General features: G+C 28.1%; 4 protein-coding genes and 1 non-coding gene across 10 annotated transcripts; 1 reads left to right on the top strand and 4 right to left on the bottom strand.

The window, feature by feature from the left end:
• Positions 1-3435: 3435 nt before the first annotated feature.
• Positions 3436-14000, bottom strand: LOC124949126 (myb-like protein O). Of its 6 annotated transcripts, XR_007100973.1 has the most exons (10): positions 13919-14000; positions 13435-13689; positions 9304-13160; positions 8016-9226; positions 7660-7938; positions 7028-7573; positions 6793-6926; positions 6552-6612; positions 4519-5041; positions 3436-4367 (listed from the first exon to the last, which is right to left on the bottom strand). XR_007100973.1 is itself a non-coding variant. In XM_047493740.1 (9 exons), the coding sequence occupies exons 1-9, from the start codon at positions 13962-13964 to the stop codon at positions 5002-5004; spliced, it is 6429 nt and encodes a 2142-aa protein (XP_047349696.1). In that variant the 5' UTR covers positions 13965-14000; the 3' UTR covers positions 3436-5001. The 6 variants fall into 6 exon arrangements, 4 of the variants coding, with proteins under 4 accessions (XP_047349696.1, XP_047349697.1, XP_047349699.1 ...); XM_047493740.1 differs by having other exon boundaries at positions 3436-5041; XM_047493741.1 differs by having other exon boundaries at positions 3436-5041; positions 9304-13154.
• Positions 5056-6881, top strand: LOC124949127 (cytochrome c oxidase subunit 6b-1-like). The gene is made up of 2 exons (XM_047493744.1): positions 5056-5583; positions 5682-6881. The coding sequence occupies exons 1-2, from the start codon at positions 5162-5164 to the stop codon at positions 5914-5916; spliced, it is 657 nt and encodes a 218-aa protein (XP_047349700.1). The 5' UTR covers positions 5056-5161; the 3' UTR covers positions 5917-6881.
• Positions 14001-14299: 299 nt separating the features above from the next.
• On the bottom strand, positions 14300-15954 carry LOC124949444 (soma ferritin-like; the record flags this gene model as incomplete). Its single annotated transcript, XM_047494446.1, has 3 exons — positions 15008-15954; positions 14708-14899; positions 14300-14548 (listed from the first exon to the last, which is right to left on the bottom strand). Coding segments are annotated over exons 1-3 (615 nt in total), but the record flags the coding sequence as incomplete, so codon positions are not given.
• A 56-nt stretch (positions 15955-16010) lies between these two features.
• Positions 16011-17784, bottom strand: LOC124949276 (soma ferritin-like). The gene is made up of 3 exons (XM_047494083.1): positions 17481-17784; positions 17034-17258; positions 16011-16265 (listed from the first exon to the last, which is right to left on the bottom strand). Exons 1-3 carry the CDS (start codon positions 17577-17579, stop codon positions 16080-16082), a joined length of 510 nt encoding a protein of 169 aa, XP_047350039.1. The 5' UTR covers positions 17580-17784; the 3' UTR covers positions 16011-16079.
• Positions 16440-16511, bottom strand: Trnaa-cgc. The gene has a single exon. It is a non-coding gene; the product is annotated as a tRNA-Ala (tRNA).
• Positions 17785-22500: the final 4716 nt, after the last annotated feature.

Genomic DNA, 22500 nt, shown 5'->3' with positions numbered 1-22500 from the left:
GTATAACAAACGGTAAAAACTTAATTATATCATTCTTAACCTATATTTTCGTGATAACAATAACCATTAAAAAATTTTATTATATATATGTTAATTAAAATAAGCTATATAGATAAAATAAGAATAAATATATGCGTTTCCGTACTGTATAAAATGTTTAATTTATTATTGATATAACGAAAGTATAAATTAAGAACGACATACAGTTAAAAGTTTTACTATTAAATAAAATTATGACTATTTCTCACACATGACGATTTTACTAATTTTATGTAACAGGTATTTTCGCCTAAAAAATTCCTACTTGAGAGAATACATGATATTACCTCCACATTTTACATGCATTACGTGACATGAGTATAGGCTTATGATACGTTGTCACGTCTCTATTCTAACCTAACTAATAACAACCAAGAACAATATTATTACTACTTTCTCCCCATTAGTAGATTTACTGTCTTTAAATTCTTTTCCTTTTTTTTCTTTCGATATGACAAGTCAATGCTTGTTCTTTTATGTTATTAATTTGTTATTTTACTGTCTTTTATCGTGATGCATATGTTTTATATATACATATTCGCATAACACTAACGCCAACCGTATTGACGATAAAATGACAAGATTTAACAATTTATTTACATTCGATTTTGCCAAAATTAAAAAAAAACAAAAACGAATCGGTCACCAGTGGTGTAATGTCGTAATTCAGATGATTCGACTGTTTTAACATTTGATCCTGGTCAATGTTCAATTATTCGAGCATTACAAAATATACAGACATACGATCAAAAATTGAATCGCGTAATTATTACAATCGGTTAATGCCGATTCGGCAAAATTATTTAATACGATCGAAACATATTCGTCTTGTGAATTTGTAGTGTCTTCAAACGCTCGCTCGTGACTATTTAAATTAAATAAATTCAAGATTGTATTCGTCAGGGGCGTATTATTCCAGTAGTCACGTGATCTAGTTATCGAGAACAAATGCCGCGTAATCGTACGTTATAAAAGCAGTCGCGTCGTGTTCAGATTTGTGCTAAGGTTAATATTATTATTTGCTTAAATTTTTGCAAAGTAAAAAAAAAAAAGGGAACTAAAAACACTATTTGAAAATTAAAGCTTAAAGTTCAATGTCAACTAAATTAATTAATTTGATATATTCTTAAAAATTTAAGATAATTTTTATTAAAATATAGAATTTTCTTTTTATTAGCTATTGCTATTTTTATTAGTTATATACAACAGTTTATAATTCAGTTTCATATTTAATCACCTGCGCAACAGATCTTGCGTACAATGGACAAAGTAATTTATTCTTTCTCACTTCATCGGTGATCGTTGGCACATCGAGAAAAGAAAGGGAAAAAGTATAGTAAAAGAAAATAGTGTAGTTCTTGATTATAAAGTTAAAGTTAGGTTAGAAACGTGACAAAGTATAAAGGTATAACTCATGTCTAATGTAAATGGTTCATGTCATACATGCAAATGTATTGATGTAAAGTAACAGTAGGGGGTAATGTGACGTCATGTGTTCCCTCGAGAAGGAATTATCTAGACAATTTCTGTGTCAACAAACTTTCATTTACGAGGACTGATAATATATTCTTATTTTATACAGGGTGTCCTTATTTTTTCTATGTAACGATGCCAGCATATTCTACAAATAAAAATAAAAGAAAAACATCACATAAACATGATCTCAAAAATACTTTATTAAAAAATTTATAACAAAAATATGAAATAACGAAAGATTGGTTTTTGTTCAATTTAATGTATATTATAAAAGAACATATTGTATTGATAACAATAATTATTAGAGTAGTTATACGATTTCATATTAGCGTACCAGGTTTTATCGAATAAGAATTTTTACAAATAATCGTCAGGAGATAAACAGATAAATATGGGCTTTACAAGTTCTACATTCGAAGACGAAAATAGTCAAACGTCCGCGTTGTTTCTTTAAAAATACATCAGCATTTGTATTTGAGATTTATTGGAAAAAAATATTATTTTAAATATTTATCAAAAAGAACTGAATAACTACCCTAAAAAATCTATCGAGGATATAATAAAAATAATTTCAAATATTACAGGAATTTCTGAAAGGTAAAAAATTACGTGTTATTTACACAAAATACGTAAAATTGATAAAATTTACATGATATTACATTATTAAATTTGTGATGTTTTGAAAATAAACGGTCTATAGAATATGCAGGGAACATTTAATAGGAAGAATATCATCTCCAAAGAAAACAAAGTTTCATCAAAGAATTTTCGATAAAATAAATAATGATTCCGGTAGAAGTGCGATAAGACGAATAGTCTATCACTTTTTCTATTTAAACGAATTGCCCATGATTAAAAATATTTTGAAAATTGTGAATGACAATACTTTTTTGTCAAATTTTAAAAGATCCACGTTTTACAAGTTACTGTTAAAAAAAATGGATTTTAAAAATGAAAAAATAGAACGCAATTATTTTTTAAGCAATAAAGAAGAAATAGTTTTATAGAGTAGAAATTATTTACGAAAAATAAAAGAATTTAGAGAAGCTAAAAAAAAAATATATTTTTTAGAAGAGATGATGTGAATAAGTGAAATGTAAGTTAAAAGTAAAATATCGAAAAATTCAAACGTTAGTTCATCACTGAATGCATGTTTAAATGGACGACAATCTAGAGAGTCTAAAATGAGAATTTAAAAAGATCCTCAAATAAAACCAAACAACATATTATCTGTTATATCAGTAGCAATAATGGATTCGTTGCCTTGTTGATTTTTCAATCGAAGAAAAGTAACAACTACCATGAAAAAATGAATTCTACTACCTTCAAAAAATGTTTTACTAATGTTCTCGTTAAACTTGAAGAGAATTCCTTTATTATGGATAACGTTCTTTACTACTCTCGAAAAATAGGAAGAATATCTAATAGTGATCGGAAAATAGCCGACATTAAATAATGGTTGCATGATAAAAATATTAACTTCTCTCAGGATATGATGGTGAAGGTTGAATTGCTGCATATTATAATATAAAACAGTACAAACCGACATGCAATATTTATGCAATAAAAGAAATAGTAAAATTAAAAAATATGATTGTACTTAAGCTATCACCTTATCACTGCGAATTAAATCCGATAGAAATGATATGGGCCAAAGTAAAAAGTTATGTCACAAAGAAAAAAGTAAAGTTTCGATGCGCAGACATAAAAAGATTATTTTATGAAGCATTAAATACAGTAACTGAAGAAAATTGTAAAAATTGTATTCAACTTGTCATTGATAATGTTAAAAATAAATTTTGGAAATTGGATGATATTATTAAAAGTACCGTTGAATCTTCTATTATAAACATAAATAATAAGAAAAGTAGTTTGGAATTGAATACGGAATCAAAGTCTGAATAAATAAAAATATATTAATTATTTAAAATATGTTTTATTTATAGTGCCATTTATATTCCTAATTGAAAAGTGTTACAACATCTAAAGTTCGTGAATACGCTCCTGTCCTCACTCATTGAACAAAATATAAATTAATAGAACATAATAACCTATTATAGATCTGAATCATAGCTAAAAAAATATAATTATAGGAACCATGCTCTAATACAGTAATGTTCAATCTTTTTGTTTGCTTAATTTATTATTTTTGTTTGTCACATTGAATAAAGAGCAATTCTCTCGAACTAGATACAAAAAATATATAAGAAAATATAATAAAATATATTAAATGTATACAAGTAAAAAATTCATTTTTTTCTTTTTCTTCGGTCACACTCTTTATCTACTTATTTATTTATCTTTGCGATTAAACATTTCACAAATAGTTTCATGAATTATATATCCACACATGGCTTCAAGCTTCAAGAAACATTTATATTTACATTGAAACATTTATATTTTACATGCCACGCACGTAACGTGGTTCAAACCACGTGGACAAATATTCTACAATGTATTTTTTATGAACGTATTTATATTTAGCGTAACATAATCGTACAGATACCTACAGATATACAAACAAGACATTATCGCAAAGAATATTTTGGCTATTCTTCTGTCTATGAGTGTCATGTATCAATGCCTTATTACAATATAGATTTGGATATCGATTTTGTTGATAATAAAAAATGATTTCTTTTTTCACCAGACTTCTATTTTTTAATTGAGATCTTCAGCGATTGAAGTAATTTTCCAATACCTAAGGTAGAACCACTCGGTATTGGAAAGTGCATTTAATGTTGCCGCCCGATGCAGTACAATACAAATTACAGAGCCGATATCAGCATGTTAAATAATAAATGACGAAAATTTGATTGATTTTATCAGAGAATATATATTTCTATTATGATCTGTAATCAAGTAAGGCTAGAATGGGCGATTGTTTCTAAATATATCTTAGCATACAAAATTTCAAAATGTAATATGTAAAATTTTAAATAAAAATTCATTAGAATAAAGTAGATTTAAACGAAAGAAAAAACTAAATAAATTCATAAGTACTTGTAATTTTGTCATATTTTCCCAGAAAATATTTGAAGTCCAAAGGGTTAAATCTTAGTTTAGCTCTAAGATCTTGAAAGCATAACAGGACTGAACCCAACATTCTAAATCTAATTTCGTGGTGAGATTCGTCATCATAAAATGAAGAAACTAACTGCGGATTATATTGGGACTATCATAAATGTTCTTAGCGTGCTCTACTTGCACGAGTTATTAAACCATCATCCATCTTTCCTACAGAAGCAAATACAGCAAATGCTTCCTTCAAAATTCGTATCCTATTGGTCATTCTATTGATTCTTATATGGATCTATTCATCTACCCTAGTAACTTTCCACGGTCTGATTTTTGTCATCTTAATGACCTTAAAGACGTTTTTCTTCCTCCGATGTTCTTCTTCTCTTGCTGCCACTACTTCTGGCAACCGATTTCGTGCTTTGACCCTCTGCGTCTGCAGCAGACCGCAATAGTTTGCTTGCAACGCTATAGGTTTTCCCTTCGGCAGCCAGATAATAATAAAGCCCTGTTTCATCATTTGAACAAATATTAGATGTCTGTTTTATCGATCGAACATGTAGTAACAGAGCTCTGTTTTATTAACTAAACAAGTAACACTGGGTATCCATTCATACTTGTTCTTCTCATGATTAAAATTTGCCTATTTGCAGGGTTTCAGAAACTTTCATATTTTTTTATTACATACGAACATAGTCATCGTTCTTGTTATTCTCTTACGTCTTTTCAAATAAGAACTTTTATCTTTGATCATTTTAATTATTTATCTATTTATATAGGCTCGATTAAAGTTTATTTAATTAAAAATTATATTAAAAATATGGTATTAGAAAATAATAAAAAAGATTCTAATAAAAACAAAGATAAAATTATATTATCGGTTAAATTAATAGATAATGAAAAAGAAAATGTTCCTTCAAAACCGGCTAAAGAAAAGAAGAAAATAACGATTGAAGTGTACGAAGATGATCCATGTTTACAGGGTAAAGAAAGATATGAAGACTCTAAACTTGAAGAAGGAAAATTTTCTTCTCCTGGATCAGATCCAAGGTAAACTTTTTATCATTCATTGATTAATAATACGGTATCTCATAAATATATTAAATAATCTTTTTATAATTTATCTTTCTAAAATTTTTGTTAATAAGATTTCAACAACAAAATCAAACATTACGATGCTACGTCATGTATACGGATTTTTATCGATGCGAACATATTCTTGGTGAAGGACACGAAGCTTGCACATGGTTTAAACGAGTTTTTACTTCTATCTGTCCAAACGACTGGATTAGTAATTGGGATGAACTTCGTTTAAGTGGGAAATTACCTTGGCACAAATACAAAACTCAGGGCAATTTTCCTGGCGATAAATATGGCGTTTAAAAATTATGCCTATACAAGAAATTAAATATCTTTGATTTAATAATTTTTTAATAATTTTTTAATAATTTTTTAGTTTTTACCACTTTGTTATTTTGTTATAATTATATTTGGCATCCCCAAAAGTATTCTCCCATGCATTGTTTGATAAATAATATATATCACAGAAATAGGAATAAAATATTCAATTTTTATTATACAGGTACAAGACTTTTAATTAATTATTATGAGGTAACGTATATCGAAGTATGAAAAGATACTCCACAGAATCTCCGGTGTTGGTCATTAGGCCGTCTTCTTCAATTTCGAGTCTTCGCATCATCGATTTCTTCTTTTTTTCTCCCTTTTTTCTTTTTTGTATACGTTAAACACACTGATCGTCATGTAGCTTATGTGTATATATATATGTCTATATATATACATATATAAATACACACACACATATGACACTTTACATGCGTAAAAAATAGATATTTGGAAGAATTTTTTTTTGTTTTCCAATGTCTATATAAGATAATAGACACCCGAAATAAGACGGTAAATAAATTGTTTTTTTCTATTTTAGATGCGGATTTCTTACATGATAAAATGGCAATTATTTGTGCAAGAACTCCTGCCACATCATGAGGACAACTTACCATCTTCGGGCGTTGCTTCTACTTGGATCATCAGAATGCACCGCGTCAGGATCAATATAGTCTGCAATTTTTAATGTACACAAATTTGATTGAAATGTTAATGTATATATGTATATACAAAAAGAAAAAACATAATTTGACATCACATAAACATATTGCGTTCTTACAAATATATATATAACAATGAAATTCATGATAATTTCATAATTCATTAAAACTCGCAATTAAAGGTTAGAACCACCTTGTATTCCTAATGTGTTTCGATCCATATGATGGCTACAAAACATGACAGATTGATGAACGAATTGACAATCTCCATCGTTACAAGTTCCCATTAGTTCATATGGACAAAGCACTCCATTGGGATTCACGTTCCTAAGTAAGAAGGATAAGAAGCACAAATATGTATAGATATGTATAAATCCATATGCGTATTTACACATATACATATTCATATGTATATATGTAGAACCCACCTTGCTACTTTCAAATGTGACAACATCGAAACATAAGGCTCGATAGTTTTCTTTTTCTGATAATTATCTTCTTTTAACATTATTTCCCCTGTTTCTATACACTGAGTAATATCACAATCTTCTTTATTGGCAGGATTATTATTTACGCACGATACTACTTCTGTCGTTGTTCTATTGTAATAATGATCGTGCTTGATTGTATCATTTGTTTCACATGAAGAAATATCTCTTCCATCTTCTTCGTCTTCTTGATCCGATGATACTTGAGTATTCATTGATGTTAATATATTATCTTCATCTTTCAATGCAATCATATTATTATTCTCATTATGATTGTCATTCTGTTGTTCTGTTGTAAAAGATTTTTCAAATGCTGGTATTTCACTTTCTATAGGTTTAGGTCCAGATTCTTTTTTCAGCGGAACGACTTCTTCATACACTTCAGATATATGAATGGAAGGAACTTTCTTTTTGGAAAGTTGTCGTGTATGACTTGCAACTTCTTTTAACTTATTATCTAAAAGATCTGCTCCAGCTTGAGGTACTCTAATAGAAGCAAAAAAGAAAAAAACATCATTTCATTTAATATGCAAAATTTTTTCTTAGAGAATGATTATAAAACTCATTCATACTTATAATCCTGTCCTACAACTTTAGAACCTAAAACTTTACAAATTCTAGATAATTTGAAACATTCTCGTCTTCCATTGTTAATTTTCTCATGCGCATCCATTACTTTTGGACCTATACTATTAATTCTATTACGATGTATTCGTAACTTTTCTTCTGCAATTTTTAATTGTTCTCTTAATTTTTTAACTTCTTCTACAAAATTTGTTTGTAAATCTCTCTCCATATCCCATTGACGTAAATCTCCTGACATTTCAGCAAGATTGTCTAAGACCATATACCTATATCATAAATAATTCATTATTAAAATATCTCTTCTTAGATATAATATATATATTTAAAAGAAAAATTAATATACCTTTTCATAACTAATTTATGTTCTGTTTCCATTAAATGTCGTACTTGCTCCATCTTTGGAAGATTAACAAGAGAATTTAATTCTATAGTAACATCCTTTGTTATACTTTCATTTAATTCCTCAACATTTGCTACTTTATTTGTTTCTATTTTATTTGATGTCAATAAATCACTTTCATTACTGCTTTCAATATTCGATAAATTCAAATTTGTATTATCTTCCACTTTGTCTTGCACAGATGTAACTAATAATTGATTTTTCTCTGTAGTTTTTTTATTTTGTACATTCTCATGTTCTATTGATAATTTCATATTTAACATACTCGAACTATTTATGTCATCGATAATTATTTCATTTTGGCTTACATCTGCTTCTTTTTCATCTTTTTCCGTGAATATACAATTGGTATTTAAATTGTTCGCTTTATCCATTTCATTATGTTGTTTAGTGTGATCCTGATCAGGTTCAATACAAATTTTATCTTCATCTTTATTTGCATCAATACCTTGTTTGTTTTTATTATGTACTAAATATGTTCTTTCAGATAAATCTGTCTTGTTATCTATTATTATTACCTGATCAGGCTCGTGCTGTTTTACTTGAATTTGAACAAGTCTATGATTTACTTCGTCTTTAGTTAATACTTTTAATGAAGCAGTTGCTATTTTAGATTTTCCTGTATCTTGCAGACCCATTGTGTTTTCAGATATTGACTTTGTTGTATCTATCAAAGCAACATTACTTTCTGTTGTTTTCAATTTTTTATTATTTTGATTGGATGCTTCTTCGTTAGAGATTCGTACATTAGGATTTAAAGTAATTTGTAGAGATCCTTTTTTGGAATTTGATATAATATTTGCATCATTTTGTTTTCCAAAATTGGTCTTATCTGCAGAATTTGGAATAGCCGAAGATGTTGAGGAATTTTTATTCTTTTTAACTTCAATATTTCTTTCATTATTATTTTTTACAGATATCTGTAGGTTTAGATTTGAAAATTTCCCAAGTACATTTGGATTCTCTTTATATGATGGTAATGATTCTTTGCTTGAATTATCGGATGTTGTGGAATGTAACGTATTAAAATTGTTCATTTTTTTAGAAGTACCAATTTCTACTGATCTCTGCAATTTTAGTATCTCACGTTCTAAAATTTGTTGTTTCAAACGACGATATTCTTCTTGCTTCGATACTGGAAGATGTCGTACTGCCTAAAAAGTTATTTTCACAAATAAATGATAAATTTTTTCTTACTTTTCCTTATATATATATATATATATATACTTACCAAGGGTGTATGAACAGTAGGAGAAATTTTACTTTCTGCAGATGTAACAGATGACAAGTTCTTTTTAGTTACATTATGTAAAGGAATAGTTTGTTTATTTGCTGCTGCAGTTTCCTGTTTCTTTCTAACATCTCTTAAAAATTGATCTACGCTTTTTTCAAACTCTGTCGTAGGTATTGTTAAAATCGGACGTTTTTCTAATTTATTTGAATTTGACATAGGGATAGCTTTGAGTCGTTCGTGTTCTGAATCGCTCTCTGTGTCAGATCCTAAATTTATCACAATACGTTGCGTATCTGAAGATATGATTTTTGTATTGCCTGTCCATTTATTTTCACAAGACTTTACACTAGCAATTGGTTTAATATCTATTAATTTCTCAGCATTATAATTAGATATTGCCTTTTGTAAAATTAATCTCTTTTGAACTACTGCATTTTGGTATTTTTTAGCATTATTTACAACTTTTGTACTTGCAGGAATTAAGACTTTTTTAAGAAATTTTTTTGATGGCCCTTTTAACAAAGGAAGTGGTCTTTTCTTACTAGAATTTATTAATAACGAACAAGACGTATCAGTACTAATGCCAATACTATTTTCTTTTATATCAGCAGATGATACTGGCACAGTGTATGTGTGATTTTTTTCATCTCCGGAATTATATGCAGATGCAGATTGTGTTAATGAATGAAGTGTAATATCATTTTGAACTGTTTGATGCGTAAGTGGTGGTGTTCCTGTATCCATTTGTTGTGTTTTCTGTACAGATGGTACAGTACTAACACAAGACAAAGTAGCAGTTGTGGTAATCAACGATGCATTGCAAGAATTGGTATCTAAAGATTTTGTGCGTTTTGCTAAAGAAGCTAATAAACTTGCTCTTAAAGCTTCTTCATCTTCATCTAAACTCGGCCTTCTATTTGTAACCACTGCTATGTGATCATTTATTATCTTAAGTGATGAACTAATATTACTCTCTAAATTCGTAGAATGTTGTACAATATTATCCTTTTGTATTTCATTACATGAAAATGAAGCTTTACTTTTTACAGAGTTCTTTCCAGAATTTTCATCCAATATCAACAATGAATTACTTTCTTGACTCAATTTTGTTAATTTCACATTGTCGAAATCACCAAGAACTGTAGCATCGGATATATTTTTTTGTTTTTCATGAATATCACTACATGGTAATCCACTTTCTGTATTCATTATAGTTTTATTTGTTTCTCCTGGTGCACCTGAATCATGCTCTGATTTCTCTACATTTTCACTAGAAGTTTTAATATTAATATTTTGAGTAACATTATTTCTTCGCCTAAATCTCCTTGTACGCTTCTTTTTCTTAGGCACTAAATCTATATTATTAATAAAAACAGCCTTTTTTGAATTTACTAACGAAATATTTTTTAAAGAACTAGTTTCATGTTCTTTGGATGGAGTAACAAATGCATCCTCTATTACGTTACTTGTACTCTCATCATTCAAGCAACTTTGGAATGCTATAGGTGTAGTTAATATTGTTTGCGGTTTTTTTATAACAGATGTAAGCTTCATAGGTTTGAACTGAGTACTTAATTTTGTATTGACATTGAAATCAATAGGAATTGGTTGCATTTCGGCACTTTTGAATGTTGGTTCAACATGATTTTCATGTTTCTTTGTAGGCAATGGTTGTTGCAGCTGTTTATTCGATTTTAGAATTGTTGCAGGAACTAATGTTCTATTGATAAGAGTAGGAATTTTATTTATATCTTTAGTAACATCTGGAACACCATGCATATAGAGTGGTTCTTCAGCAATTTTCGTTATTTTATGAATAGGATTATTTAACATACTTTCTGTATTTTCCGAATTCAGAGATGCAGATATTGGTGTACTTGGTTTAATAACATCTGTATTTGGAATATCATCAATTGTTAACATTGAATCAATAGGAGATATAGAATCAGATTCAAAGAAATGAGGAGAATTGGTTTGTTTTCTTGTAATAAAACTCTCAACTTCGTTAACATGTATTTCTTTATGTACATTTTCTCCTGTAGCTGAATATTGCAACTGTGATTTTTCGTGCATACTTAATATATTCGAATTTCCGTAAGTATCGTACATCGTTTGCGCGGATGTTAAATTAGAATTATTTGAAAAATGAGATGTTTGTATTAATGGAAGCGTTTGCGATAAATCAAGATCGTATATAGGTGCATCAGTCGGCGAATAAGGTCTCTCTTGACCTGTACTAATATCCATTGCGATACCAGTTTCATTAGTGGATATGTCATTCATCATATTACAATGCATGTCATTAAATTGAGAGGTAGATATGGATTCATGACATGGTTTTGTAACAATAACATCAGATTTGCTAGTTTCAATGGAATCAGACGGAGAGTAAGGAGCATCAGGATTCATGTCATAAAACGTATTTTCAGTACTTGTATTGTTCATCATATTCGATAAATAGCTTTTGTTCTCAATAATTCCTGTTCGTACAGCTCTATGTTCCAATTGATTATTTGTATTATCGAAAGGTGGACTACTAATTTTGTTAAGATTAATAAACGAAACATCAGATGGTTGTATCCCTAGAAGCTCTGTGTCCAAGGGTATATCTATAGTAATATTATCTGTTGGAGAGTATGGTAATTTTTCTTTTTCCTGTTCAATATCAGTATCTAGCTCCATATCTTCAGTATGTGTATTTTCATTTAAAACAGGAAACATTTGAGTAACCGGTGGTGTTTCAACACGTTTTTCACTTGGTATGGGTATACTACTATCCAAAAAGCTTTGAGTAAATGGACTTTTACTACGAGAAATAGTAGAGCTATCATATCTTTTAGTCTTTACACTTCGCTCATTTTGATATTTCTTCAGTACAGCAGAACGTAATGCTATCATACGCAATTCTAAATCTTCTTCATTGTGATCATCGTCGTAAGTGGCTATTTTATTTTCAAGTTCTGTTTTGCTTTGTTCATTGTTTTTATCATTACGTTTTTGCTTTGTTTCTAATGCTTTTTGTCTTAATAATGCTAAATCCTCTTCATCGTCGGCATCATTATTTATTTCCACGCACGTAACTGTCTTCTCTTTGGTACAATTTGTTACATTGCCATTATTGTCTGACATACCTTTCATCGTATTTGATAATTTTTCTTTCAATGTCGAACAGTGTTCTTTATTTTTAATATTTCCTTCTTGTGCTCGAATTCTTACAGAATCTATATGTCTTATTTTCTTTAATAGCTTATTTACATTACCATACACATTGTCAGTACAAGTATTAGAAGAAGGCAATTGTTCGTTTTTCGACATCTTTTTTGATATCGTTCTTGTAGATGATCGGTGCGGAGATCTATGAGGAGATCTTCTTAACACAGGTGATCTACTACGCATGACTGGTGATTTTGATTTCCTAAGAGGCAATTTGAACCACATAGATGCTCTATATCTTCTAGAAGGAGATTTTGTAGATAATCTTGATCTAACGCTCCTATGCAATGGACTTAAATCTCTACGATGAGATCTAGACAAACGATCTCCTTTAGAATTGTCATTATCATGTTTTAATGTAGTCTCTCCTGCAGTTATATCAATGGAAGAAGAAGAAACAAAATCATCATTGATACTAGATCCATGGGTTCTTTCCTTCTTTTTCTTTTTCTTGCTTCTTGATCTTGATAAAGAATGTATCTGTTTAGAATTATCCATAAGACCAACAATCTCCATATCACTATCGCTAGAAATAGGTACAAGATCGTCATTCTTTTCTTGTAGCGTAGAAGAGCTATGTTTAATTCCTGCAGATCCTGAATCTTTTGCATAATGACGATTTTCCTTTTCTTGAACTGTATCTTAAAAAAAAGAAAATAAACTTCTATTTCATTAGATGGATAACTTATAAACATAAATAACATAGTACATTAAAGTAAAAATCTTTTTATCAAACTAATTGCAAAAAATATCAAATCAATGGATACACGCATATATATATGTGTATATATATATATATATATATATATATATATATATATATATATATATATATCTAAAATAAGAGAACATGCAACTCACGTCGATCTTAAAAATATTAATCGTTCTAACGAATAAAAGGAAATCAATCCGTACCTTTTCTATTTGAACTCTTCGGATGATAATATTTAGTAGAAGTACACCATGACGTACAATGCTGAGTGGAAAGACAATTAATACATCTTCCAGTTTTATTCCCATATCCGTAACTGAGATGTCCTTCTTCGGAGGAACTTACATCTTCCAAAGATATTTCACCTTCTTCTCTCTCGTCCAAAACTTCTATAGCTTCATTACAACCACTCGATAAGTCAATAGCCATTCTTAAACTTACCCTCAAAACGTAGATAACTAAAGGAGTCCATTCGTAATTATCAAAAAAGATAACTTGTAAGTAAAACTTATCTTACGAAGAAAAAGTAAGGTTAATTACGCGTCAATCTAAAACTGCGTAACACACGTTGAACTTATAACTACACGTTTATGAAATATTGTTTATTAAAATCTATAGAAATATGACGTTAAAATAGAAAACAATAAATTTCAATCGGTCGTACATATGAAGCAAATAATATCTCACCACACTTCCCCACCTTTATTGCATAAACTGACTCACGCTTGCTCATGCTTTAGTGATCGCCCTTACAAACATGGCTACCAATATTCGCCATATTTGAATGTTAAATGTGACTACAATTCTACTTTGTATTATCGATTATAACCAATTTTCATGTATAATTTTACTAAAGTTTTTTTCAACATATAACGTGGTTATTACTTTTTCGTAGTTATATATGTACATACATACATGTAGATACACACAGCACATATATATATATATATATATATATATATATATATATATATAATGTCATATACAGTAATAAAAAAAGAATATCACAAAAGATAAACGATTTTATCCATTTACTTTTTCATTTATCTTAAAACGCCATTTTTTTTTAATTACATTAAATTCCGATGATACATGATTATCAAGTAAATCCTTATCGAAAACAAAACGTGCCAATGCTTGATCGCCTATGCCTGATAAAACCGTTACGAATTTCGCCATCTCATTGACACTTTTCATTTGATTTTCCATAAAACCTGTGATAATGAAATCACTTGCGTTCAAGTCACCATGTTTTTCAGCTACCGTATTAACATCAACCAATTTTTCGCTGACTTCTATCTCAAGGTCCAATGCAGTCTGTTTTTTGATTATGTTTATCAAATATATGTATGTATGTATTTATATATAATTAGATAAGATTATGGATAGAATCGATTATGGAAAATTGATTACTGTTTTTGTTATGTATATCAATAATTACATTAAAAATGTAATATATTGTATATAAATGTTTACTTTAAAGGCATGAAGAGGGCATTTCCAATTTGGATCAACTGGTGGTAAAATCGGACATAATATTACTTGACCACCTCGCATTTTAACATAATCGACAAATCTTAAAGCATGCTCATGTTCTTCTTGATGCATTTGCATGAAATATGACTCGCAACCTGGCAATGCAACATCTACGCGCCCAAAATATGCCGCCTTTTTTGTATATTATATACATATATATGTAAGGGATAAGTACAAAATGATGAGATTGTTTCTCTTTTTTTTTTTCATGTATGATTTGTAATTATATTCTTTTCTTACCATAGATAAATAATAATAAAAAGCTTTAAATTCAGCATTTATTTGTTTATTCATAGCAGCTTCGGTTTCTTCGTGAAATTTAAAATGAGCTCTTTTCCCGGTCGGCCATTCAAGTGGTTTGTCGATACAGATGGTACTGTCGTCGGGTAATACTTTTTTTGAATTTTCTTTCATGCACGTTGCAATGAAATTTCGTTTAATATTAGTATTGAGAAAGTTGCTAAAAATCGATTTATTATTATAAAAAGGACAATATCTTTTTCTTCTTTTTTATTTATTTAAAAACTTACTTGGAAGATAATTTGTCATTTTTAATTTGATATATTTTAATTTTGAGGTTACATAGATAGTTATATTTTCGTAGTAACGTTGACAACATTTTATTATTTTTTTTTATTACGTAAATTTAATTCTCGACATTTGTTTAAAATTTATATTGTAATATCTGTTACATTAATTTTGCACTTATACTATTTATGTTTTTAAATACATTTGTGTGTGTTGATCTTATAATTTTCTTATATTCCATCATTATGAATTATGATTAATCGAATGAAAGCAAAAGGCATGCGATTGGCATTTTTTCATATGTCGTAGAATCATAGATAACAATGATATATGCATTTCTATTTCTAATTTCTCATTTTATGAGTAAGTACGTGCATACATCCATACATATATAAATACTTATACAGAGAGGACCAAAAGTTTTTAGATGCTTTTAAAAAATCAATTACTCTTTTTCAAGAGACTTTTTTAGCTTAATTATTTTTCTTTATTTTTTCAAGTCGTGAAAAAATTCTCGGCCTTGTAGTATTACAATTTGATAAAAAAAAGAAAAATGTACCTAACAAGTCTGGAGAAAAAATAATTTTTTAAATCACAGGAACTTTGGATTTACTCTGTATATGTATATATTACATATATATATATATATATATATATATATATATATATATATATATATATATATATATATATATGTTAAGATTATAATGACAGAATTTATTTATTTATGCGATGTATTTGAAAATTATATTTCGTAGGGAAAGAAAAACTAGAAAATGTCATTTCACTCTTTCATTTCCTTGTCGAATACGTAAATCCCAAGGCCATCCCCTACCAATTCGAGATTTGTAACGTAATCGGCAATTTCCTTGATCGAATCCACTTGTTCTTGAAGAAATTCTGTCTCCAAATAGTCCATAAAATTTGCATCGGAATGTTTCCCAGCAATGGCGTGTAATTCCAATAGACTCTAACAAAAGAAACATGTTATAAATGTAATAATGAGATGGTTCGTTCTTTTTCTCTTTTCTTTTTTTTTATAGAAATGATTAAAAAATAAAAACATTGTAAGAAAAGAAAAAAGAAATTTGTGACAAGAGAGAAGGTAATATAGAATTAAAAAAAAAGAAAAAAATTTGGTCGTTGGAGGAGCTGGGATTTGAACCCAGGACTTTCCGCATGCGAAGCGGACACTCTACCACTGAGTTACACCCCCTGTCTTTTACTGCTTTAACGTAATTCAAACTAACCATGTTGAAATATTTTCAAATCATACGTTGCGATAATAAGTATTAACCAAATTAACTGACATGCATCGTAATCTCCAAGAACGCATCGTCACTTTACTTCGTAAAGAGATAGAGAAAGAGTGAGTGAGAGAGTGAGTGAGTGAGAGAGTGAGTGAGTGAGTGAGAGAGAGAGAGTGAGTGAGAGAGTGAGTGAGTGAGTGAGAGAGAGAAAGAGAGAGTGAGTGAGAGAGTGAGTGAGTGAGTGAGAGAGAGAAAGAGTGAGTGAGTGAGTGAGTGAGAGAGAGAGAGAGAGAGAGAGAGAGAGAGACGAGAGAGAGAGACACGAGAAGAAATAATACAGATGAAAATATATCGAAAGAATCGTTGTTAATAACACATGAAATAAGAAATATTATGCATACACATATACATGCATATATGCACATTTTTTTCTTTTTCCTTTTTTTTCCTTGTTTGGAACTGAGGAATACAATTTAACTCGTACGTACCTCGTTAACTTTTTGTTCCAATTTCAATGCTTCAGTCATGGCATTCTTCGCAGACAACCAATCATTTTTCGCCGGTGCTTCGATAGCCGTAAAAACAACATCGCCGCCTCTTTTGTTCTGATACGTTAAAAATTTCATTGCATGTTCGCGTTCATCGTCGGAAGATTTTTTGAAGTATTTATAGAGACCCGGCAATGCGACGTCGCTTCTGTCGAAGTAGTACGCCTGAAAATGATCAATAAATGCTAGACGACTCGAAATTACAGAGACTTGACGTGCAACATTACTTTACGCAAATGTAAGTACTTCGTTCTTTGTTAACAAAAAGGGATGAAATACTACAATGTGTAATATCTATTCACTTCTGCCCCTCCCCACCCTAACCCGAAAAAACAAATGAAAAGAAACAAAAATATTTTAATTTATAATATATTAATTATTATATACCATGGACAAATAGACATAACTTGCATATAATTCCATGTTGATTTGTTTATTTAATCCTTCCTCGCATTCCTTATGAAAATTTTGTCTTACCAGACTCATGATTTCGTTAGATTTTTTATTTTTCCTTTTAATTACGCGTTAAAAATGTATATTTATGTCTGTGTGTATGTAATATTTAATAATTTCACGTTATCTATACTCTTTTAACGAAGGACACACTTTGTCAGTTTCTTCTTTCAAAACAATCTGCAACGAGGTTACGCATGAACTGCAGGATGGATGAACGTTTGTAGGCGATTGCGCATTCGCTATAGATAAGTAACATATGTCTACATATATTTTATAATATATATACTAATTGTAGATAGAACCTTGACAAAAATAACAAATTTGTTTACAAACAGATTTTACGTTTTGATATTTTTATCGATAAACAGAATTAAATATAACATCTAGACGACAATTTTAAATTTGTAAAGAATAGATTTAAAACACTAATACATATCTTTTTTTTGTTTTATTTCCTATTATTCTCTTTCTTTCCTGGCTTCCATTTAAATTTTAATGTCAACATAGGTGTACTTTATCGACGTAATAATAATTTGCCTTGAACTTCATGGCTTCGTATTTTTTTTAGAAGCCGTTAATATATTTAATATCAATTACTACGTAATTGTTTTATTTAACTTTTATTTCTCGTATTAAATTATTTTTGCATTGCATACAACTGGCATAAATAAATTGCATCGGCCAATCAATTGTATTCGAGAATTCTTATAGGTCGAGCAATGCTATTGGTTATCGTACAAATAATGTTATATCATGTTTATTTATTATGAATATAATAAATATTTTTAATGAAATAGAAATTAGTTTTTTTAAAAAAGTTATAAAATATTAGTTTTCTTTCCATTTTTATTGATTTCTATTTCTATGTGATGTATATCCGTACTTTTACGCAGTACCGAGCATAATGATGTCATGAAAAAGAACGTCGAGTTAAAATAGAGCGATTGAAGCGCTAACTAGCAGTTCAATTTAAAAGTTTCGTTTTTTCTAACCAATGTGCGATTACAGAGTAAAAATTTATATGCGTTAGAATATTTATAAAATATTATATCCAAAGAGACTACTGTCGATAATACAGTGACATTATATAATAGTTCTAATATCCGCTAGAGTTCGCTGAATGAACTGGAACGAACATCGTATATTTTTGAATTGTAATATTAACATATTTTAAAATTAATTTTTATATTGATTATAGGACGATAAAAATTTGGGAAAGTATAAATTTTACAGTGGTAAGTTTTATGTGTAAAATTTTTATACTTAAAAAATATATATTATTCCTATCAATCATATATTTTCTTGTTAGGCAAACAATACGAATTAAGAGAATATTTTTGAGATAATAATATGAATGATTTCGGAATTGTATTTATTTTGTCAGATTTATTGAAATTAAAATTTTTCGAATTTATGTATAAAACTTTCTATATATATAAAAACAGAAATTGAAAAGTATGATTTTGTATTATTTATGTACTATCTAAATAAAAAATATTAAGCAGGATCGTTTCCCATTTAAAAATAGAAAAAATGGGGCGCGCGAAAAAGTCGAAATACGAAATCTTTAGTTTTGTGGTTTAAAATAGTTTAAAATAAATCAGGTTTTATCGTATATTCTTTATGTAACTTAAAACTTTAATTTTAAAATTTGAAATTTTCATGTAAATTTTATTATAAGAAATATAAATTTGAATTATTTTGTTATAAATTTTAACCCAGTATACATTTTTTTTTGAGTATAAAATATCCAAAATATCACAAAATATTTCTATAAACTTTCAATGATTATTCTTCTAGAATGTACATATTTATAAAATATTTTATAAATTTTCTAATAAAATATTCTATAAACATGTTATTTTCAAAAACCGCTGAATTAACTTCATCTTTTTTACATGAAAAACAAAAAATTAGTTAGAAAACAATATAACTTAAGAATGCTAAAGTGGTAATATTATCTGTTAACTGATATTAGCAATTTTTTAATTTGAACATTTATATAATATCAATTACTGTTGTATTTTAAATAATGTTTGTTTTCCTTCTGAAAAAAAGAATTTAATTGCTTTTGAAAATAGATGACTCTATGCTTTTTAGAATAACTGTAATTATTTAAGCATATATTAAAGAGGTTTGTACGTAATTAAATAAATGAATTTAATCGACATTTTTTTTTTATTTAAAAAAATAATTAAAAATACGATTTTATAATCAACTTTCATATCTTCATTTCTTATGACATTTGTTATATATATTTTTAAATTTATATTTTATATTTATTATATTTATATTTATATAATTTTTGGTAATATTCCATATATAGTTTTTCGAAATTGCAGAAAAAAAATCATCATAATATTAGGATTTTTTCTGGTATTGATTCATTTTCAGGAAAAAAAATAACCAGGCTGATTGATTGCTTTATAAATAACCAAAATATCGTGCCGAAATATAGTGCCGAAATCAAGTTAGCCATATTTTTCAATTTCCGAATATTTTTGTAAATCACTATACGTGTGTAGGCAACAATAAAAAGAAAGAAAAAAACTAATAAAAAAATTTTTGAATTGTACTTACTCCATGCTTAATCGTGTTTTATGAGAATGAATAGTATTAATAAAAAAGAACGATAATTACCTCGGATTAAAACGATGTTTTGACGCACGAATAAATAGCACGCATGTACATACGTTAAAGAGGTACGACAACAAAGAATAATAATTACGAACATGGTTGTCTAAATGTATGTTCGTTGTGCATATGATTTTGAAGGTCCTTTTACAATTAATCTAATTCTAATTTCTTATTACAATTAAAATGTGCAATAAATATATTTGATATAGAACATTCCAAGAATGTTATTTTCTATTACAAATATATGATTTCCGATTGTAATATGCTATGTATGCTCGTATAATATTCGATTCGAATATTTCAAAATTAAGAACATTCGTAATTTATAAAAATATTTATGAATATTATGTGGTATCTTGATAGTATCTAATTTAGAGAGTTAAAGATTAATATTATGTAATTATATTACATCATTCTTACACATTATTATTTTGTTATATATTTATAATATTTCTATATATGTATATGTATATCTTTGCTATTAGTTTTAATCTTATTTAGATCATGGACGTTTATTTATGACAACTAACATATATCATTCTAATATAGTGACAATAATCTTTGTTATACATAATATTTTAACAATATAATATTTTTTTATTTTTATGAGTTTGTATTATAAATTGAAAAGATCATTCAATGAATTCTAAATTAAACTGTAGTCATCGAATACTAAAAAATAATTTTAGAAACACTATATAATAGATAGTAAATAGAGATATAAGAAAAGTATATTAAAGATAAAAATATATGCATCTGTTTTAAAATATAAACGTGATGCAACAAATATGTATATTACATATAAATATGTATATGACATATGATACGAAAAATAAATTTAACAATATCATACAACCATGATACATTATTATTCAATATTCAAATAGATTATCGTAATATTTTGCGAAAGATATACAGAAAATAATATTACGAAACATTATTTGGATAAAATAATTTATCATGAAGAAATTTGTCAAATTTTACATAACTTTTGAAATCGCAAATAATTTTTTCTCTTGAAGTAGATCAAAAACATAAGATTTATATTTTTCTTCTTAGCCAATAGGTCGATGTCGAAAAATCTTTTTTTTTTCTTTTAATATTTAACAATAAGAATTATAATATCACACACGATAAGTCTTCGATCTTGGTGGAATAACGTTGTGTCGAAGTGAATGTCGAAGAAGTCAAGTCGATAAAAACTTTTATGTTTTTAAGATTCTCTTACAGCAGTACACCACATTTCCATCGACGTATCGACCTTGATGTTCCATGGAAGCCCCATCATAGCCGCTGTCACACGCACAAGAGTCTTATGTCTAATCTTGTGCAGTGGCCAGCAGCTGCATTAGGGTCCAATAGTGTTCCTTGATCGCGTGTGATAAAGCGAGTTTTCCTCGATCTTTCGTTTCCCTAATTTCTATTAATTTTTTTTCTTTTTTTTTTTAATTTCGTTTTACACTGTACTTAATTTTTCTTTTTGATTTTTTTTTTGTGAAATATATTTTGTATAAATGATATAAATATTTATATGGAGATTTCTATAGAAATTATACAAATTTCAAATCAAATATATCTCTTTATCACGTTTAATTAAAAGAAACGAAAGATCGTTTAACATTTAATCGATTCCTACGATCAAAATAATTAATATAAATATGGACAAATTTTGTTCGTTTTCGAACGTTAACAGAAATTTCTTAATTGATATCTAAATTTCTTTTTTTCTTTTTTTCTAACAAGTACAAATTTTTGTTCATTATATAAAGTTAAAAGAATCGATGTAAATTAATTTATAATTTTCTTTCTTTCTTCAGATATATATATATATATATATATATATATATATATATATATATATATATATAAATATATATTCTTTTTAACAACGCGATCACGGACATCAGATATGGTATTAGAATTAGATTAGAAAATATTCGCGTTATAATATACCTTACAAAATCGATTGACATCTTTCAAAAGTGTTCTGGTATTCGATCGGTAAGAGAAAATGGTCGGTGAGGGAAAGGGGAGAAAGTAGAGGTGAAAGGGGTTGTTAGGGAAAGATAGATACATAACTATACATAGAACCTACGTATTATATATGTGTGTATATATATTATAGTTATATGTGTGCACGGTGCGAGAACATTTTTCTTTTTACTAAAAGTAAAGTAAGTCGGTAAAAGACTATAGTTGTGGGTGCTTGGACATCTGCTGCTGACTATATAGCTTCCCTAGAATGTTTCAATTCGAATACAAAATTCAGTGTCTTCGATCTTTTTATACTATGTATGTTGGACTTACTAGAAAC

This window comes from Vespa velutina, chromosome 5 (genome assembly GCF_912470025.1).
Source record: "Vespa velutina chromosome 5, iVesVel2.1, whole genome shotgun sequence".
Classification (NCBI taxonomy): Eukaryota; Metazoa; Arthropoda; class Insecta; order Hymenoptera; family Vespidae; genus Vespa; species Vespa velutina.
Note: the sequence above shows the minus strand (reverse complement) of the source record. Positions and strands in the feature narration are given on the sequence as shown.